The 27,949-nt window shown below is 53.3% G+C and overlaps 1 protein-coding gene across 1 annotated transcript; it reads right to left on the reverse strand.

The window, feature by feature from the left end:
* LOC115080379 lies at nucleotides 1-27,949 on the reverse strand. Its single transcript, XM_029584524.1, has 12 exons — nucleotides 27,765-27,949; nucleotides 24,462-24,722; nucleotides 21,442-21,714; nucleotides 20,899-21,174; nucleotides 17,998-18,141; nucleotides 17,849-17,910; nucleotides 6,593-6,752; nucleotides 5,757-6,020; nucleotides 3,420-3,692; nucleotides 2,235-2,510; nucleotides 1,770-1,931; nucleotides 1-682 (listed from the first exon to the last, which is right to left on the reverse strand). Exons 1-12 carry the CDS (start codon nucleotides 27,946-27,948, stop codon nucleotides 648-650), a joined length of 2,370 nt encoding a protein of 789 aa, XP_029440384.1. The 5' UTR covers nucleotide 27,949; the 3' UTR covers nucleotides 1-647.

Consider the following 27,949-nt stretch of genomic DNA (forward strand, 5'->3'; position numbering starts at 1 on the left):
TAAGCTGTAAGCTTTTATTTGTATAAATTCTTAGACTGTATTCGCTCTGCTCTGACCCTGAAATCGTTATCCCTGTGCCTGACGTTTCGAGAAATAGAGAATTTAAACCAAAAAAAAAAGATCCTCACGGATCCGTGTGCTTTTATACTGCGCCGCAGACCGTCAGCCAATCAGGTCGCTGGGCTGGCTCTTACTCTTCCACCTGTGAGCTCGGTTCACCCCCCCGTAAGGGTGTGATCATGTATCCTTCCGCTCCTTGCATGGGAGGGACTATTTTATGACACCTAAAAACTTTCCCCAGTGTACAATAACAAGGCAGGAGAGTCCGGCCACCCTTAGGAGTCACGGATCCATGGGCGCCCCACCCCCCGCATCAGGACATGCCAGCCATGTGGCAGGCTGCTGGGGGACGTGGGGAGGGTCCTTGAAGATTTAATAATAATGCTCATTGTTTTACAGTACTACGGGACGAATGCAGCACGGTACAGTGGTAATAAGTATTCGGGTAGAAGTCCTTGCCCCAAAGAGCTTACAGTCCAAATGGGTACCCAAGTCAGTGGGAGATAAAAGACATTAAACACCAGAGTCGTTTCCGTGGCAATCGAAGGCAGAAGGGATGAGCTCCTGTCCTGGGGGTAACAGCAGATTCAGGTGTTGAAAAACATCTCTCCGAAGGCTTCCGCTGAAAAAGACAAAACACAGGGTGAGCTCTGAAACCGAGGTCGAAAAGCTTTCCTTAAAGTCTCCGACGACTGTAACTACCAAGGGGGGGCCGAGTCACTGATGACACCGCGCGCACGCCCTCAGGAGCAGAGGAATACCGTGGGGGGGGGGGTCCCCCAAACCTGCAGCTGCCCAGCAAGCCCAGCCTGCCTCCAGCCTCCCCCCCCCCCCCCCCCCCCCAGCAAACCTCGTTCTCCGCTCTGATGTCCCCCGGCAGGCCCCGGATCTGCTGCCGCTGCCGGCACCGCGCAGCTCCCCGTCCTCGGGCTCTGGTCTGAGACCGCGAGGGCGGTACGAGAAGGCCGGCGGCTGCGCGGCGCCGGCCTCAAGCCGCTCCGAGAACGGCTGGAGGCTTCGCGGCGGCGTTGAAAGCCGGTCGCGCCGTGACCCCCCACCTGGCACGTCCCCATTCCGCCTTAAGGCGGTGACATCATCTAGAGGCAGAACGCAGGCCCCCGTGGCCACCGGGCGGCACATTAGGTAGCAAAGGTTCCAGGAGGGGATGGCGGCTGACGTGCCGCGGTGCGGAACTTTCCAGTTTGGAGGGTTCGACCGGAGGGCACCGCGGGAGGGGTGGGCTCCAGCCCAATAGAGGGAGGTGTCCCGTGAGGGTCCGGGCTGGTCTCTGAGGATGGGGTCTCTGGGTAGGAGTCCCTGGGGGGTGGAGGCGTCCACGCTGGTTGGAGAGGTTTAAGGTGCCACCCGCTGCCACGTCCCACGTGCGAGGAGAGAGCGTCGGGGAACTTCGCAAGCCTTCAGGGAGGGACCCAGGCTGGGGGCATGGAAAACTGGGGAGGGAAGGCGTTGAGAGGAAGCCTCGCGGTGAGGAAAGGGGTAGAGAGATTCTGAACCTGACTTTGACATTTTTTTGCTAAGCTGCCTGTATTTTTGGAGCACGTTTATGGTGCGGGCAGTGCTTAAATACAAGACACAGTTTTTGCACGGTTAGAGGAGGGGGTTTCCCGCTGATAATCCTCCCCCTGGACCCCTCTCTGGTCCCCACTGGTGAAAGACGCCCCCCTCCCCCCCTCCCCTCCCTCTCTTACTTCTCCTCCTCTTCTGCCAGCTGACCAGCCCCAGCGTCAGGGCAGACACAAAAACCACGACAGCTACGACCACGCCGATGATGCCTCCCGTGGACAGGCCCTGCTGTGCTGTGCCCGTGCCTTTCCCCGGCTCCGGTGATGGCTCCGTCCTCGGTGCTCTCTCTGCAGCAGGAGACAGGAGGTGGGAAGTGGCATTGAGACATCATCGCCCGAGACCCGTCTGTACGTTAACCTTATTGTAATGGTAGGTGTCAGCTCCGGGGGGAGGGGGGGGTGCTTGAATACCCCTCGTACCGGATCTGCCTGCCACATCCCTATCCCAGATCCACTGCAGCCGAGAGGAAAGACTCACGATGTGGAGGCAGAACCGGGGGGAGGGGGTGGGGGGGCGCTGGAGGTCCCAGAGCACCTGGCACCCGTGATGGTAACTGCGGGCTCTGATCCTGCCCTGCCCCTGGCACTCACCCCAGGGCACGATGGCGTCCTCCCGCAGGCTGCTGTGCTGCACCAGGCAGGAGTAATTCGCTGGGGTCTCGGATACGATGAACAGGTAGACGAAGGCCTGGTACGTCCCGTCGGGGCTGGGCAGGACGTCTTCCGGCGCCAGCCTGGCCTGCGTCTCCGCTCCGTCCTTCAGCCACGTCATCCGGATGAGGCCGGGGTGGAACCCGTAGGCGCGGCAGTACACGGACATGGTGACGTTGGAAAGCCGCCTTTCCGTGACCCGCACTCTGGGCTTTTCTGCAGGCGAGGGGAGAGAGAGAGAGAGAGAGACGCGATGAGACGGGGAAAGGGAAACACGACGCGTGCACTGGAAGGAGGGGGGGGGGGGGGCGGGTGTTCAGATCTGAAGGGGTTAATTATAAAGGCGAGGGCGAGATGCCTCGGTGGGGCCCGGGGTGAGGCCGCCGTGACGGCACGGGGCCCCGGGTGACCCCCTCTAAGGACGGCCCCGAGGCCAGGTCACGGTCACCACCCCCCCGGAACTGCATTAAATCTGAGCCGCAGGACCTTAGACCATTCCTCCAGCTTCGCTGGATCCCTCCTCGCGTTTTCCACTCCTTCCTGGCTGCCCACCCCGTGACAGAGTTTGGTATCAGCAGCAGAAAGACAAACCTTTCCATTATGTCGCTCTCAACAAGGAGCGCTCCCTGAGGCAGCCCGCTAGTGACACCCCCCCCCCCCCCCTCAGAGAAACCTCCCTTTACCACCGCCCGCTGTCGCCTCCCACTCAGCCACTTCCTAACCCGGTCACTCACTCTAGGATCCATACCAAGGGCGCACAATTTATTTATAAGTCTTCTGTGCGGAACCGCGTCAAAGGCCTCGCTGAAATCCAAATGCACTACACCTAGCGCTCTCCCCTGATCCAGCTCTCTGGTCACCCAATGAAAGAAATTGATCAGGTTCCTCTGACAAGATTGAGCTCTGGTAAAACCCAGGCTGCCTGGGATCTTGCAGTCCACTGATGTGTCCCATCCGGCCCCGTCACTTTATCTCATTTCAGTTTAGGTAGATCCTCACTGTTCTGAAAATTGATTACCTCGCCTCCAATCTTATTTGTGTTTGCTTTATGTGGTCCTGATCCAGGCCTGAACACAGAACAGAAAGATTTGTTAAACACCCGCTGTCCCCTCTCTCTGTCTTTACCTTTTCGTTGCAGTGTCTGATTCGCAAATGAAGCTAAATATTTGGCGTAGTCACAGAACATGTTCAGATTCTTCAGTTCTTGCTGAGTTATGGTCCAGTTAGCATTGCGGGCCTCTACTTCTGCCTCAGCCTGCGGCATTTCAGCCGTCCAGTTCATGGAGGTTGTGTTGATGTGCAGGAAATTTTCCATGTCAAACGCACTCCTGTAAAAACCGACAGTGGTGTTGTGCTCTGTCACATTACAGCCCTGCATAACCTGATAGGTGTGGACACCTGAAAAAAGAGATTTACAGCCAGATGTTATCAACCTGCATCACCTAATCACAAACACCTGAATAGAAAGATATACAACCAGATGTGCTCAGCACATATCCCCCAATCACAAACACAGAGATATACTACCAGATGTGTTCAGCACATATTTCCAATCAAAAACCACCAAACATAAAGATATACAACCAGATGTGCTCAGCACATATCCTCCAATCACAAATACTGAAACACAGAGATATACAACCAGATGTGTTCAGCACATATCCTCCAATCACAAATACCGAAACACAGAGATATACAACCAGATGTGCTCAGCACATATCCCCAATCACAAACACCCAAACATAGAGATATACAACCAGATGTGTTCAGCATGTATTCCCAATCACAAACACCCAAACACAGAGATATACAACCAGATGTGTTCAGCATGTATTCCCAATCACAAACACCCAAACACAGAGATATACAACCAGATGTGTTCAGCATGTATTCCCAATCACACACACCCAAACACAGAGATATACAACCAGATGTGCTCAGCACATATCCCCAATCACAAACACCCAAACACAGAGATATACAACCAGATGTGCTCAGCATGTGTCCCCCAATCACAAATACCCAAACACAGAGATATACAACCAGATGTGTTCAGCATGTATTCCCAATCACACGCACCCAAACACAGAGATATACAACCAGATGTGTTCAGCATGTATTCCCAATCACAAATACCCAAACACAGAGATATACAACCAGATGTGTTCAGCATGTATTCCCAATCACACGCACCCAAACACAGAGATATACAACCAGATGTGTTCAGCATGTATTCCCAATCACAAACACCCAAACACAGAGATATACAACCAGATGTGTTCAGCATGTATTCCCAATCACAAACACCCAAACACAGAGATATACAACCAGATGTGCTCAGCATGTGTCCCCCAATCACAAATACCCAAACACAGAGATATACAACCAGATGTGTTCAGCATGTATTCCCAATCACACGCACCCAAACACAGAGATATACAACCAGATGTGCTCAGCACCTATCCCCAATCACAAACACCCAAACACAGAGATATACAACCAGATGTGCTCAGCATGTGTCCCCCAATCACAAACACCCAAACACAGAGATATACAACCAGATGTGTTCAGCATGTATTCCCAATCACAAACACCCAAACACAGAGATATACAACCAGATGTGCTCAGCACATATCCCCAATCACAAACACAGAGATATACAACCAGATGTGTTCAGCACATATCCCCAATCACAAACCACCATACATAGAGATATACAACCAGATGTGCTCAGCACATATCCCCAATCACAAACCACCATACATAGAGATATACAACCAGATGTGCTCAGTATGTATTCCCAATCACAAACACCCAAACACAGAGATATACAACCAGATGTGTTCAGCATGTATTCCCAATCACACACACCCAAACACAGAGATATACAACCAGATGTGCTCAGCACATATCCCCAATCACAAACCACCATACATAGAGATATACAACCAGATGTGCTCAGTATGTATTCCCAATCACAAACACCCAAACACAGAGATATACAACCAGATGTGCTCAGCTCATATCCCCCAATCGCAAACACCTGAACGCAGAGCTATACAGCCAGATGTGCTTGGGGTCCAGTTTTATTTAATCCAATGGTTAAAGGTGTGAATTAAAATTAACTTTTACCTGTAACCACATAAATTTAAATAATGGTAAATGTAGTGCTCTTTTTAACTTTACTACTTTTGTTAGCTTGCTTTTATGTTTTGCATGTTGTTGTTTTTTACAACCAACTCATTTGCATACAATTAGCTTATTGCATCACTAGTAAAGATTGTTTAGCGCGGCAGTAAAGCGTTATTGTTGCACCTGCGTTGTTACGTGGGCCTCTCAGAGATGAGTGGTCATCCTTCACCCACGGTCCACTGCCCCATCTGAATGGACACGTGGATAAAGGAACCCTGCAATCGATGGACGGATCAGGGTGAGCCCTCGGCGGGGCCCGGTGGGACTCACCTTCCGTCTGGTTCGTGCTGTTCATGGCGCCGTCCAGCATGTAGAACGAGAGCTGCTCCTGGTACCACATCAGCGCGGTTCTTCTCACCCAGTAGCCGGGTCCCACCGCCTCCTTCATCCAGGCGGCCCGGGGCTCCATCACCTGCGTCAGGCTGTCGTACCAGCCCAGGGGGATGTCGTCCAAGAGCAAAACGGCGTAAAAATAGGAATAGCTGGAATTCGTGTCGGTGATGGCGCTCGACAAATATCTCATGGAGTCGCCCACTGGCAGAGAAGGAGAGAGACAAGGAGGGCGTGAGAGACGAACCAGAGAGGGCCAGAGAGAGAGAGAACGAGAAAAGGGGGGGTGGGGGGGAGAAGGGTGCCACCCAATTAAATCCATGAAAAACTAAAATGAATTATGCCAGATGGGGAGCAATAAGCGTTCCCGAGGTGGCTGAGCCCTGCAAAATTCCAGCACAGCTTCTTAAAATATCTCAGACAATTCCTGATAGAAGTTTTCTTGGTGGGGGTGGGCATGGGCAGGGAAGAGAGAAGAAATTCTGGGGGGGGGGGAGCTCTGGGCTGCTAGACCCAGAGCAACCCCCACAAAGATCCGGATGCTCAGAAAACAGGAAGTTTCCTTCTGTACCCTCAGGCACCACCGGCGCCTGCAGGAGCCCTCTCGCTGCCTGCAGGAGCAGGAACCCCCCCACCAACTCCCCTGCCAGTCTCTCACCAGTTCACATCCATTACTGTAAAGCCTGCCTGGTGGGGTTACTCACGCTCTCTCTTCACGAGCTGGCGCAGGGCACTGACATTTCACAGCGAGACTCTCCTCTCCCCCTGGTACTCACCAGACAAAACTCCCCGAGCACAGAGGCTGCTGAGGAGCAGCGGCAGCAACAGCGGATACATCCCGGGCTCAGGTGTCCCCCCTCTCCGATCACTGACACCCGCTTGCAGCGGGCACCGCAAGGGTCCCCCCCGTGCCAGCTCCGGGCACCGGCTGCAGCTCTATCCCGAAGCACAGGATGGTGCGGCAGAGAGCAGCTGGGCACTGGCACTTCTGCTGCTGCTGCTGGCACTGATAAACCCAAACAGCAATTATCTAATAAAAAAAAAAAAAAAGATAGGTAGAGACATGCAGGAGGTGCGATCGGCAGAGCCACTTACCTGGGTGTTGGCACAGATTGCAAGCTGTCACCTGGAATCCCTGAAATCAAAACGTGTCCTCCGTAAAACGGAGTCAGGAGAGGGATAATTATCCGAGTCCTTCCTCCCCATCAATGGGTGGGGTAGAACCAGGTCGTTTCGCCTTTCTACAAGCAGGAAAGCCCCAAGCATTTTGGAAGGAGGTGTGCATGGGGGAGGGAGGGAGGGGGGGGCAGGGAAATGAGAAGTGACCCCCCCACACACACACACCCAAGACATTCCTGGGAGCAAAGAACGTGAAACGAGAGGGTGACCCACCCAGTATGAAGGGGTCCCCACCCCTCACCCGCAGCACCAGCAACCCCATCAGATCCCGTGGCGCCCCCTCCCTACCCCCGGATTGTGACCTCCAGAATCATTGCCCCATGGCGCCCCCTCCCTCCCCCCGGATTGTGACCTCCAGAATCATCGCCCCGTGGCGCCCCCTCCCTCCCCCTGGATTGTGACCTCCAGAATCATGGCCCCTCCCCTCCACACACACAATGATCCCTTCCTTACACTCTCCAGGGCCACGCTCTCCAGGGCCACGCTGGCTGGGGAGTGGGGGGGGGGGGTCCCCACTGAGGCCCCGTTACCAGAAGAACGTTTTTCAAACTCATTAAACCTGTCTGAAGATTCGCCCCTCTCAACCGGGGGATGCAAACGTCTGCACCCTGCCAATGGACCTCAGGAGTTGTTTTGAGATAATTGAGGACCTTTCAGACAGAGCCCGGGAGCGTGACAAGGAGTCACTGCAAGTCGTTCTCACTCTTCTGGAGGACGAGCCACTCTAGGAGGGGGGGTCTCCCAGTGGTGCTGCTGCTTCAGTCTCAGAGATGGGCCCCGGGTGGCCAGACGTGGAGCACGTAGGGCAGAGCGACACTGACAAGTTTACAAGAGTCGAGTTAAGAACTCGTCTTGCTCTCTGGATCCTTCTCCTTTTTTTTCTTCATTATCGGCTCGATCCAGTAAGGCCGCGGTAAAAACAGTGAGGTAGTGTCAGGCGCACCCTTCCCCCCCGCACGCACAGTTCTCTTCACTAACTCCCCGATACTCTCCTCTAATCGCATGCAAATGCATGCCGCGGCTGTGAAGCGTTAGGGAAGGGTTATGCCCGCGCAACCCATTTTACTGTATAGGCGCTGTAACAGCGCCTATACAGTAACCTGGGTGCGCTGGTACCTGTCATTTCAAATGACATTTGAAATGACAGGCACCAGGAAGTGTAAAAAAGTTTAAAAAGTGTAAAAAACAAAAAACCTGTGTGTTATATAAAAAAATAAAACAATTTTAGATACCTGTCGGAGGGCCGTGGGTCCAGGCGGCCGGTGGGTGGCGGGCAGCCATCAGCGGCATCCGGTAGTCCCTTCTCCCTTCCTCCCTCCCTCCCCTGCCTGGATGAGCGCCAAAATCGCACGGGCGGGTCGGCAGCGGGGGGGGGGGGGGCGGCAGCAGGATCCGGGAGCGGCGGGTAGGCAGCAGCGGGGTCCGGGGGGGCAGGGGCAGCGGCAGCGGGGGGGGGGGGCAGCAGCAGGGGGGGCGGCAGCAGGATCCGGGAGCGGCGGGTAGGCAGCCGCGGGGTCCGGGGGGGGCAGCGAGATCCGGGGAGCCAGCAGCGGCAGCATGTTCGATCGCGCAGGCAGGTAGGTGGCAAAGTAAAGATGGCCGCCTGCACGGGAAAATCGTGCAATTGGCCGCTGAAGACGTGACGTCACACCCCGTGACGCCAAACGTCGTGACGTCACGTCTTCAGCGGCCAATTGCACGATTTTCCCGTGCAGGCGGCCATCTTTACTTTGCCACCTACCTGCCTGCGCGATCGAACATGCTGCCGCTGCTGGCTCCCCGGATCTCGCTGCCACCCCCGGACCCCGCTGCTGCCTACCCGCCGCTCCCGGATCCTGCTGCCGCCCCCCGCTGCCGCCCCCCCCCCCCCCCGCTGCCGCTGCCCCGGACCCCCCGGACCCCGCTGCTGCCTACCCGCCGCTCCCGGATCCTGCTGCCGCCCCCCCCCCCCCCCCCCGCTGCCGACCCGCCCGTGCGATTTTGGCGCTCATCCAGGCAGGGGAGGGAGGGAGGAAGGGAGAAGGGACTACCGGATGCCGCTGATGGCTGCCCGCCGCCCACCGGCCGCCTGGACCCACGGCCCTCCGACAGGTATTTAAAATTGTTTTATTTTTTTATATAGCACACAGGTTTTTTGTTTTTTACACTTTTTAAACTTACCATAGCAGGCCCGAGCCTTGCTACTTTTTCGTTTGTTTTTTTTTGCCCTGGTCCCGTCCGGTCTCCTGCAGCCCCGTCCGGTCCGGACGGGGCTGCAGGATACCGGACGGGACCAGGGCGGGTAAGCAATGTTTTTACCCTACACTACACTACACTAACTCCTACTAGGGGGAGGCGGTAAACTAGCAGGTTAAGGCCGCGGCAGAACAGCGGGTTACGGAGGAGATAATATCAGCGCCCGTTACAGTATCGCAGGGGAATAGCTAATTCCTTCATTATACAGCTTTTTCGTTCATTTACATGCCGGGTGCGGAAAGGGTTATGCGTCTGTTTTCAGAAGCGATACGGACGCGTGAAACTGGACACTGTATCGCCGAACTGCCTTGCGCGCCCGAATTGTGCGCTACGAGCACGTTACAGACGGGCAATCCTCGAGCGGACGATACTGGATCGAGCTGTTAGTAAGGTAAGAGGAGAGTTTATAGAAACTCTTTGTCTGCCTTGGTTAATTTATCATTGCAAGAGGGGAGACTTCCACCGGCCTTGAAAAAGGCAACTATTTATAAAAATAAAAAAAGGGAACATGCCAGGAGATTCACCAGCGAGCTACCGCCCTAGTTCTGCTTTGCCCACAGTGAGTGAGCTTTTGGAGAAGGCGGTCCACTCTCGGCTCTCAGACCGTTTAAATGAGGATAATGTCCTTCACTCAGATTAATGTGGGTTTAGATCAGGAGAGGGCAGATCCGGCCCCTGAGGGCCGCAAACCGGTCAGGTTTTCAGGATACCCCTCATGAATATGCACGAGAGAGATTTGCATACATTGGGGGCAGAGTGCACACAGATCTCTCCCGTGCATATGCATGAGGGATATCCTGAAAACCTGACCGGTTTGCGGCCCTCGGGGGCCGGAACTGCCCATCCTTGGTTTTAGATTAAAACATGGCACTGAGACTCTTCTCTTATCCATTACAAGAACGTGATAAGTGAGAGGCTGTGATAGACGAATCATCAGCCTTTGATAGTCTCCCATACCCCATGGCTGCAGCCATTACAAGAAATAGGTATTGAAGTCGTTGTCTGTGACTGGTTTAGCTCCTATAGAAAGACAGAGACAGACAGCAACAAGTTAGTTCTGCAGGGCTGCAGTCAGATTTGGTTACATTTATCCTGGGGAGAGCCGCAAGGCCCTGCGCTGTCGGCAGCGGCTTTTTAATGTCCATCTGCGGCCCCTGTGTCTTCTATTGGAGCAATATGAAATACAATTTAAAATACATGCTGATGATTTCAGCTTTTTTTTTTCCCGTACCTGTTGCTGCATCCGAGAATGTTCAGCGTATTAATAATCGGACGATTCAGAATTACCTAACATCAAAATCTCTGCAAAACAGTTGCTTTGCGCGTGACGTTGATCTTCTGCTAGTTTAGCAGTTAAGGGCACTAGGATTGAGTTTAAAAGGTCCGTTCGAAATTTAGGATTTTTATTTGATCTTAGACTGCCATTTAAAGATCACATTCGGCACATTTTATGAGAGCTAGGATTCTAGGACACCTGTCCAAGCATTTGTATTCGATTACTGTCAGTCTTTCTTAATTGGGTCACCAGTTAAGGCTCGTTTAGGCTGCTATACGAGCTTTACAGGTTCTGCAGAACTCAGCAGCTCGTCTGGTTCTGGGCGGCACACGCTGGGCGCACGCTTCACCCTTTCTGCAAGAGTTACATTGAGTCCCAGGGAAGGTTCGGATTGAATTTATAATCATGGTCCTGACCTTTATGCTCATGGAAATGAACCTCTTACGGCCCGAACCGTCTACGAAAAACAAGACCGCGGGCTTTTTATGCAGTCGGTTCCACGTTTAGATGTAAACATACTGTACACCGTTGTGATGTAACTATGAATGATGGTATGCAAAAATCTTTTAAATAAATAAATAAATCTTCAGGAAGCAGTTAAAAGCTTATTTGTTTACCCGAGCTTTGAAACATCTACAAAGCCAGTAACGCGCGAGGTTCGTCATTACTGTGAAGTGCGTTCGCATCCGCAAGCGTTTGTTTATTGTAATATTCACTTTCGTTGCATTTGTATTCACTTGTTATTAATGCTTTTTATGTTAAATTGTAATCCGCTTAGCATGAAAATCTTGATGTAGGCGGAATATAAATATTTAAAAGTAAATAAATGAATGAATGGGCTTGGCCCGGAGAAAGTGAATGACATTTTTCTCTCGGTGTATTGTATATATATATTTTTTTTTGCACTCCATGTCTTTTTTAAGCGTAATGATTGGCCAAGTTAAAATGGTCTCCCTCAACACCAGAAGGGATTTCAGATCCTGTGAAGGGGAAGGTTCCTTGAACCGCTCAAAGCTCAGAGAGCGTTCCTACAAGAGACTCAACTTTCCTGAAAAGGACGTGAACAGTTACAACGGGAGCGGGCTGGGCAGCATCCAATATTTCGCAGAACAAGGGCGTGTGTGTGTTGATGCATACACAGATACAAGGGCAAGGTCAGCGCAGACGCGGCAACCCAGGGGCGGCTGATAAACACTAAGAAGAATCGTGACACTTGGTTGCCAGGAATGAGCAGGACGTGTATCCAAACGAATATTCACTTCAGCCGGATAACTTGTCTACTAACCAGCTTACTGAATAGTGGTGCTTTGAAATGAAGCCGAGCAGCCCTCTTAAGTAATGGCGGCCCCCACAGTCCCTAGGATGCCATTATGCGCGGTTCAGGGGGCTTTCGTTGCCGCAGTGTTTTTCCTCATGGGAAAATACCACGAGCTGCGGCATTTTCCCATGAGGAAAAAAAATGCTATGGGATTCACTAAGTGGCAGGGTGATTCACCAAGCCACCTGGTCATTTACTGGGGCTTGGAGAATCCTGCGGTACTGTATCTTAGCAAATTATTCCCTATAGATTGTAAGCATGCTGGGAAAATATAATAACGACTGTACCTGAGTGTAATCTACTTTGAAGTGGCTGGCTACTAGTCTCAACAGGCAGAATATTAATTTAAAAAATATATCAGCAGTGGCCACAAGGTGTCAGTATAATGGAATAATCAGTCTGCAGTACTTGTAGTGGTGACAAGGTGTCAGTATAAGGAACAGAACAGAGGCTGCAGCACAAGTTTTGCTTAATTTAGTTTATTAATTAATATAATTCAAATCAATAGAAACATCAAAGCAGTGTACAATGAAAATGTATCAGTATAATGAGGCTATATCAACAGAGGCCACAGGGTTTCAATATAATGGATTAATCAGCTACTTCAATATCAGCAGCACCCACAAGGTGTCATAATAGTTCAATCAAATGCTGCAATACCAGCAGTTCCACAGGGTGTCAGGATAGTGCCTTAATCAAAGGCTGCAGTAACAATAGCAGCCACAAGGTGTCAGAGGAATCAGAGGATGCAATACCAGTAATGGCCACAAGATGTCAGTTTAACAGGTTCATTTTTATGCTTTAAAGAAACTTAGGACATTTAAATCTTTCTTCATGTCCTTTTTCATCTGTTGTTTTAGGGGTGAATTCCTTTATATTGGATATTCAACACTTGTTGATTTGGGAGTAAACTGCCTCACTTCCATTCTCTGATCACTGTGGGAAGGGCCCACAGCAATGCAGGTAAATAAAACTCATTTATTCACACGTGGCTGCACCGTGCCGAGTTACAGAAGTTTGGACGACACAGGGGTGGAAGACACTGCGGAAAGGTAAGATCTGTAGGTTTCCTATACGTGGCTGTTCAGTGACCTCAAGCCACCCCTACCTCCTACCATAGGTGCCAGTTCTGTGGGTGTGCCAGCTCCCCCCCCCAATATCGGGCAAACTCCTTCACTGTGAGCAGGGAGAAGTAGTTTGTATTGAGTGTTTAGTACCCCCAATTATTTTCAAACGTCGGCGCCTGTGTTTCTTAAGCCTTCATATTTTCTCTACCCAGGAGCCGATGTGATTAGCTGAGCGTTAGAACTATGTGCTGAAATCCAGTGCACAGTCACTTAATGCACGCACTGCAAGTTTTTTAAACTCCCCACGCAGTAAGCTAGAGGAGGACCATATTCAAAAGCCATTTAGACGGATAACTCACAAGTTATGTTTTCTGCACATTAATCCAACTTCAGGTCCTGGCACCAGAATTCCGGCTTCTGCCCATAGATAGACTAACATGGAGAGCAGGGGGGGGGGGTTTTAAAAATCCTTATTAGTTTTAATTATTGGTGTCATTTGATGTGCCTGCTGTTTTTCAATATTTTATTGGTGATTGGAAAATGTGTATGAGTTTTTAATGATTGGATATTATTCTGTTCATCAGCTGTTTTGAACTATTTATTCTTTTACTGTTGATGTTATGATTGACACTTTATATTTCTTGATTTTATTGTTATATGAGGCATGGTGATGTTTCTGTTTTTCCATTGCTGCGCTGCATACAGAGTTTGGCTTGTTGCAGTTTCCAGTTCAGTTATTGTCTGCGCATTTCTATTTGTACTTTATGGCCTCTTTATTCTGTATTCGGCAAGGGTCTGTCTGCATTCTCCATGTGTGACTGAGGTGAGGTATTGCGCTGGCCTGTAGGTTCTGTGTAGGCATCTATAGCAGCCTGGCTTGTTTTGTTTTGCTAATGGGAGGTGTATTGGTGTTTTAGGGTCTGGTGTAATACTTACAGTGTTGTCTTTTCACAAGTAGGGTTGTTGCTGTTTGAGTGGTGGCAATTAGTGCTGTTTTGGTGTGGGAAGTAATTGTAATTTAGTTTAGCACCCAAAACACACTACAATAGACCTAAATAAATAACACCATATGGGTAGCGGGTATCTTTCTTAGCAGGGTTTACAGGTTGTCTCCAAGGCAATGCCTATAAATATAATATGCATGTCATTGTAAGTGATAATTTTACCTCTGAAGACTGTACTTTGTCATGTAAAATCTGTTGTTATAAAAGCATAATTTGTAGTTGCGTGGGGAGGAGGCGACCGGGAGCAGGGGGAGGCACAAGGCTGTAATATTCGTCGGGCCTGATCTCGGCAAAGGATGGATGTAACTCTGTCCAGTGGTGATAATGTAACTCCCCGCTCAGTGCTTCCCCTTGTCACATGTACCTAGGCTAAGGGATGATGCGATTAGTTTAAAATGATCAATATTTGCCAGTGATCCCCCCCATGGCTGGGCGGATCTACATAAACAACTCCCAACCTCTCGGCTGCCTTATTAAGACGGGGGATGCCGATAGAGATAAGGGACGAGAGGCTGGAGCGGAGAAGTCATTCATGTAAATCTGTGGTTTCCTGGAGGCCTGCGACACCGCTCAGGTGCTCTGGATCGCCGCAGTGAATATCGCACAGGAGGCGGGATCAGCAGCCACCTGCTCCTCATCTGGCCACCACGTGGGATCTGGCTCGTCTGCTTGGTCTGAACCCCAGTCCTGGCAAAGCTCGTGTTCTTACAGTCTTACGACCTTTGCAGTTGTTATGCGCCCGAGCCTGAGAATTGCTTCAATGGCAAACATTATGCTCTAGAGGAGGCAGGGTCACAGTTTCTTACAGTTAAAAGAACATTCATTAACTCAGGAATGCTTCACGTGCGCCAACTGCAAAGGAACAGAAAAAACTCCAGTAAAAACAACAAGAGGTAGAGAGATCCGAGAGCCCAAACCGTGTGTGCGAAAAAACCACGACACCGAAGGACACTGTGGAAAAGTGAGCTCCGAAGCCCTCCCCCGCCCCCTTTAATCATCAGCCTGAATTCATCAAGCATCTGCTCGCTGGGCTGAATTTTCGGAAGCGCGTCTGTACACACAATGCGGTTTGTGTGTGTAACTGGGCTTTTGAAAATTGCCCCGGGGAAAGCGGGAGGTTGTGCGTGTAAAATGCACACAAAAGTGAATTTGTGCACTTTTTTACATGCACTATTAGGAAGAGGCATTGCAGGGGGCGGGCCAACCCTTTACGCGTGCAAACAACTCACACGAATACACACGAACGCTTTTTTTTTTTTTTTTTTTGCGCGCATCCCCCCGAGCAGGACTGATGCACTCGTCTGCTTGGATTTTGGAGCCTGAAGTCTGGGGGTGTTTTCTGTTATCAAATTGCTCCCATTAAGTCTGAATTTGAAATTCTGGCCCGTTTTCGAGGGCACGCGACTGGTAGGAGGCCCCGGATGAATCCCTCCTGGTAGCCAGATGAGGAGCAGGGTGGCTGCTGATCCTGGACACTTGGACGCTCCCACGGGCATTTCCGTTCTCCAGTGCTGACCCTAGTCCAAGCTGCTAGTTTAACTCGCGCCTGAAGCCCCAGCAGGGAGGGACCCTCTCCTTTCGGTTCAGGTGGTGGTGTGTCCGCCTTGAACGAATGAGTCCTCGTTCAGAGGAAGAGCTGAGATTGCTTGATTCGCTTATTCGTAGTCATTTTCCCCCTGCCTCTCATTAGCTAACAGAGAGGAATAATTAATAGCGCCTACAAGGGTGGGTGCAGGGACTCTCCCCTCCTCCCCCAGACAACAAGCTTGCCCCCTCCCCAGCTGCTCCCCCCACCCTGGCTGGACCACTTTGATTGGTTGGAGGGAAAGGCACTTGGTTGCGTGCCCACCTTGAAATTCACTGTGCCCCCCCCCCCATACCCCCCTCCCTCCCATACAAACATTTCTGGAGCCCTCGCTGGACTCCTAAGTTAGGCAAGCAGTAGCCAGCGGCTTTTTGCTCTGAGAAAAACTCCGGAAGCTCAGTGGGGTGGGAGTGGGGACGTCTCTCAATCCACTGCACCCTCCCTGCATCCGGACCTGAACTTCTCCAGGTAGTCCAAGCCTGCCTGTCCAAAGCCCATTTCCGCCCCCTTTTGAAGCCAGAAAAACCCAGGCAGTTGCCCGAGACCCCGAAGGACGAGACGCGCTTACTTCAGCGCAGATTGTGTCCCACGTGTTAGTGTGGATTCTTACGCGCTAAAGTTAACCCTGGAATTTAACAGTGAGCTTTGTGCAAGATCCATGCTAAGACCGCAGGTTGCAACCCAGGCCAAGATCAGCGCAGGTGCATGCAAAAAAAAAAAAAAATCCCCACGTCGCTATTCCCCCAGCCATGCAGGGAAGTGCGTTAAAGGTTGTGTCCCACGTGTTAGTGTGGATTCTTAAGCACTAAAGTTAACCCTGGAATTTAACAGCGAGCTTTGCGCAAGATCCATGCTAAGACCGCAGGTTGAAACCCAGGCCAAGATCAGCGCAGGTGCATGCAAAAAAAAAAAATCCCCACGTCGCTATTCCCCCAGCCATGCAGGGAAGTGCGTTAAAGGTTGTGACCCACGTGTTAGTGTGGATTCTTAAGCGCTAAGTTAACCCTGGAATTTAACAGCGAGCTTTGTGCAAGATCCATGCTAAGACCGCAGGTTGAAACCCAGGCCAAGATCAGCGCAGGTGCATGCAAAAAAAAATCCTCAAGTCGCTATTCCCCCAGCCATGCAGGGAAATGCGTTAAAGGTCCGGCAGCTTTCTTAATGCTGGAAACTGAACTCACATTTCTGGCAGCTCGTGTTTATTCTGTCGCTGTGCCCGTGTGGTAGTGGAAAACCCTAAATGCTAAAAATCAGCACCAGTTTATCCCGCCTTTTATTTCACTGGGCTTTTAGAGAGTTTGTGTGTTTGACCAGTAGTGGTGGCATCCTGTACACCTCCCTGTGATTCACTATTTGGCTGCTTAAAAGACTAAGCAGACTAAGACAGTTAATTAAAAGAGACACAGTAATTGCTTAGAAGCGCAGAGGCTCACAATAGTATTTTGGTATGAGAAGCCCCTTCCCCAAAGAGCTTAACAATCTAAATGGGCACCTGAGGCAGCGGGAGATAAAGGCATTTAATATGAGAGGGAGAGCTGTGCCCACGGCGTGCGATAAAGGGAAGGGTTAAAGCAGGAGGGTCCCAGCCTCGGTGCTCAGAGAGGGAGCCTGGGGGGCGAGGGGCTTCAGAAGTTTCCCCGTCCTCTTGGTTTGGGCCAATGCTAGCGGCTTCAGGTGTTGGTGAACATCTCTCCGAAATCTTCAGCTGAAAAAACACAAAAACCCAGCATGAGCACTGAAATCTGGAAAAAGAAACCTATCGCTATAAGTTAGTGGTAAATAAAACTACCAGGATGGGCCTATGCTGGCTGTGAGGTCACTAATGACATCACACACACATTGTTCTCTGATAGGCCCGTGCTGGGTGTGAGGTCACTAATGACATCACACACACTCTGATAGGCCCATGGTGGGTGTGAGGTCACTAATGACATCACACACACATTGATCTCTGATAGGCCCATGGTGGGTGAGGTCACTAATGACATCACACATATAGGCACCTCCACTCCTGCCACTCAACGTTTTAGTCACTCGAAGGATTGCCAACTGGTACCATTCTTTTGGAAAAGGCTGATCCAGTCCTGGTTTTATCCCACTGCATGCAGGGAGATGTAGTCCCTGTTTTTCTTAGGGACCACAGTAGGGAAATAAGAACTACAAATCGAAATCTATGCATGCAGTGGGACAAAGCCAGCACTGGATCAGCCTGCCCTGGGAAAAAAATGGAGCCGGCTGGCAAACCTAATGGAAGGCAGAGTCCAGGACGTGCTCTTTACTATAACCCGACACCTGCAGGCCGCAGGGCCGTCATTCTCTAGTGATGTCATCGCGTGGTGTGATGACATCACCTAGAGGCAGAGCACACCCTGAGCTTCCTGGGGGCTTCCATGTTGACGATCCCGCCTGGGAGATGTTTTCCCACCGCTGCTAGAATGCAGGTATCACAAGGCAGAATAATTTTTAGACAGGGCCGAGAGCCCCCCAGCCCCCACCACAAGTCTCGCCTCTTCTTACTTCTCCTCCTCTTCAGCCAGCTGACCAGCCCCAGCGTCAAGGCAGAAACGAGAGTCACGACAGCAAGGGCTATGCCGATAATGCCCCCGACGGGCAGACCCTGGTGCGCTGTGCCCGTGCCTTTCCCCGGCTCCAGCTTTCTCTCTGCAACAAGACACAGAAGGCGGGGAAGCCGCCATGAGACGCGAGTCCTCCCTCCCCCTATTGTTAGGGTAAGGGTGGGCGCCGGTTCTGTGAGGTGTCGGGTCAGCACCAGTACCAGATCTGCCTCCCGCCTCAGTGACCCAGGCCCACAGCAGCTGAGAGGACAGGAGAGAGGGCAGATGCACCTTGCGAGGTGGATCCTGGTACTGGGGGTGCAGAAGGGGCGGGGCCACTCGGGGCCTGATTGGCTCAGGGCCCTACAACTCCTAGAGTCAGCCCTGCTCAAGGACCCAGCGTACCCATGCAGCTGGCACCTGTGATGGTAATAGCAAGTCGTGATCCTGTCTCATTACTGGGGTTCACAGGCTCCTGGGGGGGGGGGGTGAGAGGGGTGAAATCTAGAAGCAAAGTCTGCCAGGAATCCCACTGCATGACTGGGAGTGGAGAGCACAGGGACTCTGAATCAGGGCTGGGAGTGGAGAGCACAGGGACTCCGTGCCAGGGCTGGGAGTGGAGAGCACAGGGACTCTTAATCAGGGCTGGGAGTGGAGAGCACAGGGACTCTGAATCAGGGCTGGGAGTGGAGCGCACAGGGACTCTGAATCAGGACTGGGAGTGGAGAGCAAAGGGACTCTGAATCAGGACTGGGAGTGGAGAGCAAAGGGACTCTGAATCAGGGCTGGGAGTGGAGCGCATAGGGACTCCGTGCCAGGGCTGGGAGTGGAGAGCACAGGGACTCCGTGCCAGGGCTGGGAGTGGAGAGCAAAGGGACTCTGAATCAGGGCTGGGAGTGGAGAGCACAGGGACTCTGAATCAGGGCTGGGAGTGGAGCGCACAGGGACTCTGAATCAGGGCTGGGAGTGGAGAGCACAGGGACTCTGAATCAGGGCTGGGAGTGGAGAGCAAAGAGACTCTGAATCAGGGCTGGGAGTGGAGCACACAGGGACTCCGTGCCAGGGCTGGGAGTGGAGAGCACAGGGACTCTGAATCAGGGCTGGGAGTGGAGAGCATAGGGACTCTTAATCAGGGCTGGGAGTGGAGAGCACAGGGACTCTGAATCAGGGCTGGGAGTGGAGCGCATAGGGACTCCGTGCCAGGGCTGGGAGTGGAGAGCACAGGGACTCTGAATCAGGGCTGGGAGTGGAGAGCATAGGGACTCCGTGCCAGGGCTGGGAGTGGAGAGCACAAGGGACTCTGTCCCAGAGCTGGGAGTGGAGAGCAGAGGGACTCTGAATCAGGGCTGGGAGTGGAGAGCATAGGGACTCCGTGCCAGGGCTGGGAGTGGAGAGCACAAGGGACTCTGTCCCAGGGCTGGGAGTGGAGAGCAGAGGGACTCTGAATCAGGGCTGGGAGTGGAGAGCATAGGGACTCCGTGCCAGGGCTGGGAGTGGAGAGCACAAGGGACTCTGTCCCAGGGCTGGGAGTGGAGAGCAGAGGGACTCTGAATCAGGGCTGGGAGTGGAGAGCATAGGGACTCCGTGCCAGGGCTGGGAGTGGAGAGCACAAGGGACTCTGTCCCAGGGCTGGGAGTGAATCAGGGCTGGGAGTGGAGATCACAAGGAGTCCGTGCCACATTGTTTGGGGGGGGGGGGGGGGGTAGTGCAGGTGCCTTGTTTTGAGCTTGACTCCTTGGCTGTGTATATTGAGGGACAGAGCTTACTGCGGAAGGGGAAACATTAAGGACTTGCCTTATGTCCCAGCTCCATCTTTCCCTGGTCAGCCCCCCCCCCCCCCCTCCCTCCTCCCCTCCTCCACCAACCCCCTCCCCCGGACGTTGCCATTTCAGACCCCATGACAGTAACACAGTAAATGTTAGACGATAAGAGCCAAAGTCTGCCCAGGTGACCCCCCCCCCCCCCAGCCTACCCTGCTGTAGCTAAGGATCTCTCCCAGCTGCTTACCCTGCCAGCTGGACCACCTGCAAGAGATTGCAGCTTGATTTTGCCCGTAACTGGGGAGCGCAGCCACGTCAGCCTGCTGCTCGCGCTAGGAGAGACCTGTCGTCCTGCCCCTCCCCCCCCCCCCCCCCCCCCACCTCACCCAGGGTTGGATTGAACTACAGTGTAGGCCCTCAATCAAATATTAAAGAGTTAATAAATTGCGTGTTTTACGTTTTTCAATAATGCTATTGGGCCCCTTTAAACTTGATGTAAGTTTAGGAATGCCTTGACCTGGCCCGGGTCAGGGCCTTGACCTGGCCCTGACCCCCATCCGTACTTTTCCTTGCACTTGATACCATTCCAAGGTCCCTTTGCTCGGCCTTCCTTATCCGCACCCCCTGTCCCACTGCTGCTTGACCCTACCTCCTCTCCCTGGGGGCTCCGAGCAGCCGTGGAGCCGCCCCGGGCCGGATGGTTTCCTTGTCTCCCCTTCTGGTTCTCTGCTGCTCCGACTGCGCATTAAACTCTCCGTAACTGAAGCAAACGCACCCAGGGGCCGCTCCCCCACCACCCCGTTTCTTTTATCTAACACTACCCTCCCTGTCTGTCCTTGCTTCTGTCCTGTCACGATTTCGGTTCCCGCCAGCTCCGCTGGGGGCCGCCGCGGGCGTCCACCGCCCTCTCAGTAAAGGATTTCCTCCTGTGTCCTCCCTCCACGCCTCTGTGCGGGGGGCTCCCCTGAACCGCTTCCATCCCATCCCCGCCCGCCATGGCGATGGCCCTCCCCCCCCCCCCCCCCCCCCCCCCCCCGTTTTCTGCTCCCCTTCGTACGAAACCTTTCAAGCCCACTCTGCCCGGCTTCCCGGGCCCCCCTCACCCCAGGGCAAGATGGCGTCCTCCTTCAGGCTGCTGTGCCGCACCAGGCAGGAGTAATCGTCTCGGCTCTCGGGCTCCAGGCGCAAGGTCAGGACGGCCTTGTACGTCCCATCGGGGTTGGGCAGGATGTCCTGCGGCACCAGCTGGGCCTGCGTCCCCGCTCCGTTCCTCAGCCACCTCATCTGGACGTGGCGGGGGTGGAACCCGTGGGCGCAGCAGTAGAGGAGGGTGGCGGAGTCGTTGGAGAGCCTTTCCGTGACCATCAGGCCGGGTTTGACTGCACGCAAAGGAGAAGACGCGATGAGGCGGAGATGTCTCCTGTGACTGCTCCTTACCTCGGCATTTCTCACTCGGGGGGGGGGGGGGGGGGGGGGGGCGGGGAGAGCGAGCCCAAGCCAAAGGCATTCATTACATAGACAACAGCTGGATACCTCCCCCCCCCCCCCGGCCAGGAACAGCCTAAGGAGTATGAATCGTACTGGGGGGGGGGGGGGCAGTGAGGAGGGATAATTATGGTCATCACGTGCCCCGCCGCTCTCCTTACCTTTTCGCTGCAGGGTCTTGTTGGCAAATGAAATTAGGTATTCGGCAACGTCGCACAGCCAGTGCAGGTACTCAAGGTACTGCTCGGTTCTGCTCGAGTTGACGTTGTTGGCCCGCGCCGCTCCCTCGGCCTCTGGCATTTTTGCCGTCCACTCCCTGGTGTCCGAGTCAAGGTACAGGAAGTCCTTCATGTCAAAGGCAGACTTGAAGATCCCCAGCGTGGTGTTCTGCTCTGTCACCTCGCAGCCCTCCATCACCTGGTAGGTGTGGACACCTGGAAACAAGAGATGCGCAGCCAGATGTGCTCAGCGCGGATCCCCCAGTTACAAGTGCCCGAGCGCAGATACGGCCAGATGTGCCCAGCACGCATCGCACGATGACAAGCACCTGGAAACAGAGCTATACTTCCAGATGTGCTCAGCACGTATCCCCCAGCCACAAACACCTGAACACAGTGATAGGCAGCCAGATGTGCTCAGCACGTATCCCCCAGTTACAAGTGCCTGAGCGCAGATACAGCCAGATGTGCCCAGCACGTATCGCACGATGACAAGCACCTGGAAACAGAGCTATACTTCCAGATGTGCCTAGCACGTATCGCACGATGACAAGCACCTGGAAACAGAGCTATACTTCCAGATGTGCTCAGCGCGTATCCCCCAGTTACAAGTGCCTGAGCACAGATACAGCCAGATGTGCCTAGCACGTATCGCATGATGACAAGCACCTGGAAACAGAGCTATACTGCCAGATGTGCTCAGCGCGTATCCCCCAGTCACAAACGCCTGAGCACAGAGAGATTCTGTAATGAATGCTTTCAGCTGAGAGGGAGCGCGGAGCCAGCGCGGAGCTGCCTCGGGGTGGGGAAGGCAGCCACGGGAGTGGGATATTGACGAAAGAGCCAGGGAGGTCCGTAAGGGTAAGAAATCAAGGTCTTGGAAGGGGATTTGCCAGAGTTATTTGGAAATGGTTCACTTTAAAAATCCTTATCTTTGGAATGTAACAGGCCGCTGGTTCCTAACAATGAAATATGTTTTAGTTCACTTTGCAGGCTCGGTTTCTCTGACTTATTACCGGGGGTGGGGGACGACATTGGACAGTGGGCAGCCGGAAAGCCCAAATGCTGTCACTGGACCCAGCAAATATGATATGGTTTGGTTTATGGTTCACAGTTTTGTTGGAGAAGATGAAAAGCAGCGATGCGACCGAAACGTTTATCTTTGCACGCCGTGTATTCCTCCACAGAATAAAGTGCCGCCGACAGTAACATAGAATCTCCGTTTTTATATCCGACTGACCGGGGGCCATCCTGGCGCGATTTGCAGGTCGGGAAAAGGCGGGCTGTTAAGTTTTTTTTTTGGAATGATATTAAATTGCAAGCTCATTATTCCTGGCCAAGTCAGTCTGGAGGTCTTCCTGCAGAGGACTCTCATCAGCCTGGGTGGCCGAGCCTGCAACGTCTTCTAACCCCGCAGCTTTCTACCACCTTTACGAGGCCTGGCGCCCTTCCAGCAGCCCTGACCAGGACTCCCCCCGGCGCATTTCCACCAGGATTTCCAACAGGGTCGCGGTGCCCGCTCCGCCGTTTCCTTCTGAGGGGCCCCCGGCGTTTATAAGGCAGGGGCCACTTTAAAGGCGAGCCGCTGGGGGGGGGGGGGGGGGGGAAGGAGTCGCAAGCACCCGAAAGCTCCTTCCTTCCCCCGCCGGTGGCGCAGCGGCTCAAACCCGTTCCGTGAGATTCGGATCCAGGAGACTTTCCCTGGCCAAGACGGTGGCCAAATCAAGGCACAAAGAGCTGCATTTTTAAAAGGCTCGGATGCCTTTTCAGGCCAATAGAAATGGGAGCCAGCCCTGCCTGGATCAGCTCCGCACGGCCAAGCAGAGTTTTAACCCGCGGAAACCCCGCGGGGGACGTTTCACGTACGTCCCGCGTGTGGGGGTGGGGGGAACCCGCGCACACGAAGATCGATCTGGCTTGTGTCCCGCCTGGAGCCCCGGGGAAGTGCTTAAAACCGTCAGAACGGAAACGAATGAGGGCGGCCGGGTCAGATCCCCGGGGGCGGGCGCTGTTCAGTCTCGGGGCTCGGGCAGGAGGCGACGGATTTCGCTGCCGTCTCTCCTCTTTCGCCCCAGGATGGGTCGCGGGTTTCGCCCTCTCCGATAACCTTTGCATTTTGCACAGGGGGACGTGCATTTCTGGGTTCTCCGGCTTCTTGTTGGGGGGGGGTTCCCGGTTGGTTTCCTCTGCAGCCTTCTCATTCCTAATTTCTTTTGCCGTCCGGTGTCCTGGGTCCGGTTCCGGGTCTGTCCGGGTTCTGCCTGCGTGACCGGGGTGAGTGGGGGTTTCCGCCAGCCTGCGCGTTGCGCCTTTCCGCTTCGCGCCTTCCTCACCTGCCCCTGCTCCTTCCGGTTCTCATCAGGGAGCCCCCCCCCCCCCCCCCCCGTGCGCGGCCGCCCTCGTTAAGCCGTCCTCACAGGGAGGGCGGTAATCGAAGGCGCTTCGGTGGGTGAAGGTCTTTGATTATTGCTCACCCCGCAGGAGCTTCTCCACTATACCTGCGTTGTTATCCGCCTACGGTGGAGGCGTCCCTGGGGAGGGGAGCAGAGCGGGAATCCGGAGCAGTGCACAAGGCACTGCAAGTAACTTCCCTCTGGGCAGTAAGCAAAGCAAACGTACGCGGCCCACTCACCTTTATTTATCCATCACACATCAGGGAGCCATCATGCATGGCCTCTTCCCTTATTCTTTTCTCCCACCTGGCTCTCATCAGGGAGCCATCACGCAAGGCCTCTTCCCTTATTCTTTTCTCCCACCTGGCTCTCATCAGGGAGCCATCACGCAAGGCCTCTTCCCTTATTTTTTTTCCCCCCACCTGGCTCTCGTCAGGGAGCCATCACGCACGGCCTGTCTCCTTGCCTCTGTTACTCTCCGGGGGCCGGGCGTTCTAGTAAAGGGGAGCAAGGTGCCACCTCCTTACTGCGCCACCCCTGCACTCAGATAAAGTTTGAGCTGGGACTCACCTTGCATCTGGTTCGTTTGACGCATTAGGCCGTTCAGGATGAGCATCGAGCTCTTCTGCAGCTGCCTCAGCACAAGCGTCTCGTGCAGCCAGAAATCGGGGCCCACCGCCTCCTTCATCCACAGGGCGCGGGGCTCCAGCACCTGCGCCTTGCTGTCGAACCAGTCCAGGGCGATGTCGTCCAGGTACGAAACGGCGAAAAACTTGGGGAAGCTGGGCTCTGCGCCCTCGATGGCTGTGGTGAAATACCGCAGAGAACTCCCTGGCACGGAGAGAGAGAGAGAGACAGGAAGAGACCGACAGGCATCAGCGGGCGTCAAGTCAAATCGTGTAAAAAGATTGGGAAAAAAAAAAAGGTTTTCCCGAAGCCGGGAGAGAAAACGGGTGAATATCCACCAGATCTTCTTAAAACGCCCCCCTCCCCCCGTGAAAAATAACAGCTTCACTCACGCCAACGCCTACAGCCTCTTCAGAGATTTCCCCCTCCCCTCGGGTGATCCTCTACCCAATTCCCCCATCCCACACCCCCCTCTCCCGAATGACAAAGTTAGGCGTTTACTACACCCAGGAGGTGTTTGTGACTTCACCACTCCCCCCGGCACCCCGCTCTACCCCCCCCCCCTGCAAGGTTGGACCCCACCAATCACGAGCAGCATGGGTGCTTGAGCACCCCTAACGCTGAGCAGGCTCCTTCACTGTGTCCCGGGGAAGGGGTGGAGTTGAGCGCCCCCAAAGCTTTTCGAAAGGTTGGGATCCTGTAACACCCGTGCAGTCTGGGATCTACGCGGCTTGGGACGGAACCCCAGTGTGTGAACCCCGCACCTGGCGTTCTAGAAGCATCCACTGCATCCTCCAAAAAAACCCCCCACTTCCTCAGGATCAGCCGAACTAGGAGGCTACCCCTTACAAATCACCATACAAAAAAAAAAAGATATTTAAATTCTGCTGGCGCCTCACTAAAAGCAACACAAACTCCCTCCGCTACCAGGCACTTGATGAAGTAACAAAAAAAAACCCCCCCAAAAAAACCACACTCCGCTCCCATTGTAGGAAACCCACCATACCATAACAGCACTAACCGCCAGGACTCAAACAGCAGCAATCCTACCTAGGAAAAAGGCCACACGGCGGATATTACACCGGGCCCTAGAACACCAACACACCTCCTGCTGGGAAAACAAAACATGACGGACCTGGATTGCTACAGATCCCTAGACATGAAAGTGCGTGCTAGCAGCATCCATCACCTCGGTGACCCATGAGCGTAGAGCCCTCCCCTCCCCTCCCCCCCACACACACACCCCCCTTCTCCTTTAAGATCCCCGTTGGAACTGGACCCTAATCCAGGAGCTGTGAGGGAAGCCGGAGCCAGAGGATGCCCCTGTGTGGTTGCTGCTCAGGAAATCTGTAAATCTGTAGTTGAGGAAACGGAGCCTCGGCGGGATTTGAACTCTGCCTTCGCTGGCTCTCAGCAGCCTCTTGTGCTAACCAAGCAGGCTGCTGCTCCACAGCTCAAACGGAGGTGGGATTTCTATTCGGAGCAGGGATGTAACCGTGAGGCGATGTGTGCGGCGCCAGTTCATAGCAACTGGTGCAGTCGCTCGTTAAACTCTTTTCATTTGGAGCCCCTAATCCTGAGTGTCTCGCCCGAGTTACTGGCGCTTACATGCACCAGATCTGCATCCAGAGATAACCCCCGCAGTAAGGTCTTCCACTCTGTGCCCCCTGCCCCCCACCTTCTTAACACACCCTAGAAAAAGGCTACATGCAGAACGCAGAGAGACCCTCACCAAATACAGCAAAAGGGACCGAAAGCTGGAAATGGAAACGTGCAGATAAAACCTGTCCTGGAAACCCCCAAGAAGCCGAACTCTGCGTGCATCCCAACGCTGGAGAAATGAAAACGTGTAAGATAATGAGAGATGCCACGCTGAGTCAGACCAGACGTCCATTCAGCCCAGCAGCCCGTCTCCAATAGTGTCAAATTTAATTGCATTATGACCACTAATGCTGAGTGGCCCCCTTGCACTAGGGTTTTTGGGTTCCCCTGAGGATCAGATCTAAAGTAATTCCCCCTCTTGTTGGGTCCAAGACCGGCTGCTCCATGAAGCAATCATTTATGGCGTCTTCGAACTCTGGGATCAACATTCAGCTGCAGGCAGTCAGGTGAAGTTACCTGGATAACTTAGACGGCGCAGCTTGCCCTGCTGTATATACCTGGATAAATGAAAGCTAACGGGATAACTTTAGGACTGTCTTGCAGCATGGCCCAACTTGGAAAACACTAAATAACGGCAATAACTGAATAAGTTATCCCCTCCTCAGAATGCACCTGATTTATCCAGCTAAGTTTTCATCCCAAAAAACACCTAAGCCAGATAAACTAGCGGCGGTTGCCACAGCAGGAAATTAAAATCCCACAGTTTATCTGTCTAGGTCTGAACTTAGCCGGCCAAACTGCTTTGAATACGGACCTCTTTGTTTCCCTGGCTTGTCCTGATGCGACATTTACCCAATCGATACTGGCGTAATTGAAATCTCCCATCATTATCGTGTTGCCAATGTTATTTGCCTTTCTAATTTTTGCTAGCATTTCACTGTTTTTCGTCTTGGCCAGGTGGATGGAAGTATACACCCGCTACTATACACCCCCCCCCCCCCCCCCACCCCGTCACAGATAGAATTTCTATCCATAAGGATTCCACAGTGCATTTGCTTCCTGCAGGATTTTTATCCTGCTTGACTCTGTGCCATCCTTTACGTAGTGTGCCACCCCCTCCACCAATCTGATCTGCCCTGTCATCATGTCGATATAATTTTCCATTCTCAGCCCCCTACACAGCCCTCCCATTCCCCCTGTTTTTCACTCCTTCCTCAGCCTATTTCCCTCTTTCCTTTCATCCACTCCCTAGACTCCCATTTTTATCTTCTCTACTCATCTCCTCCCCTGCCCCCTCATCCCCTCACCAATGCCAGCACTTTTCTCCATTTCCCTTTTTGTTGGAGCTTGTGACTGCTGGATCTAAACTAAGCCCGCAAGGATCCGGATGCTCGGATAACAGGCGGCTTCCTGTACCCTCATGCACCACCGGTGCCTGCAGGAGCAGCCTCACCTCTCCTTCCCCCCAGGTTCATATCTGCTAGTATAAAGCTCCTCTGTTGGATTTACTAATATATATATGATATATATATATCTGATTTTTCTTTCCTACACATGGTGTCTCTTCTCTCTTCACCTTTCTCGAGCTGGCACAGGGCACTGACATTTTACAGCGAGACTCTCCTCTGTCCCCCTGGTACTCACCAGACAACACTCCCCGAGCACAGAGGCTGCTGAGGAGCAGCAGCGCCTGCGGCGGCAGTGGATGCATCCCGGGGGCAGGTGTCCAGCACCCGGGTGGGGGGGGCGCCAGCTCCTGCTCTCTCCCGAACCACAGGTTGTGCGGCAGAGAGAAGCAGGGCAGTTCTGGCAGTTCTGCGGCTTGCATT

This window comes from Rhinatrema bivittatum, chromosome 19 (assembly GCF_901001135.1).
Source record: "Rhinatrema bivittatum chromosome 19, aRhiBiv1.1, whole genome shotgun sequence".
Taxonomy (NCBI): domain Eukaryota; kingdom Metazoa; phylum Chordata; class Amphibia; order Gymnophiona; family Rhinatrematidae; genus Rhinatrema; species Rhinatrema bivittatum.

What these genes read in the sequence shown, in the direction of transcription:
- LOC115080379 (XM_029584524.1), bottom strand. Translation starts at nt 27,948, where the DNA reads ATGCAAGCCGCAGAACTGCCAGAACTGCCCTGCTTCTCTCTGCCGCAC. An exon ending in CAGCACGAACCAGACGGAAG is followed by an intron (nt 3,693 to 5,756) that starts GTGAGTCCCACC and finishes CTCTTTTTTCAG; the next exon opens with GTGTCCACACCTATCAGGTT. An exon ending in TCAGACACTGCAACGAAAAG is followed by an intron (nt 2,511 to 3,419) that starts GTAAAGACAGAG and finishes CCTCGCCTGCAG; the next exon opens with AAAAGCCCAGAGTGCGGGTC.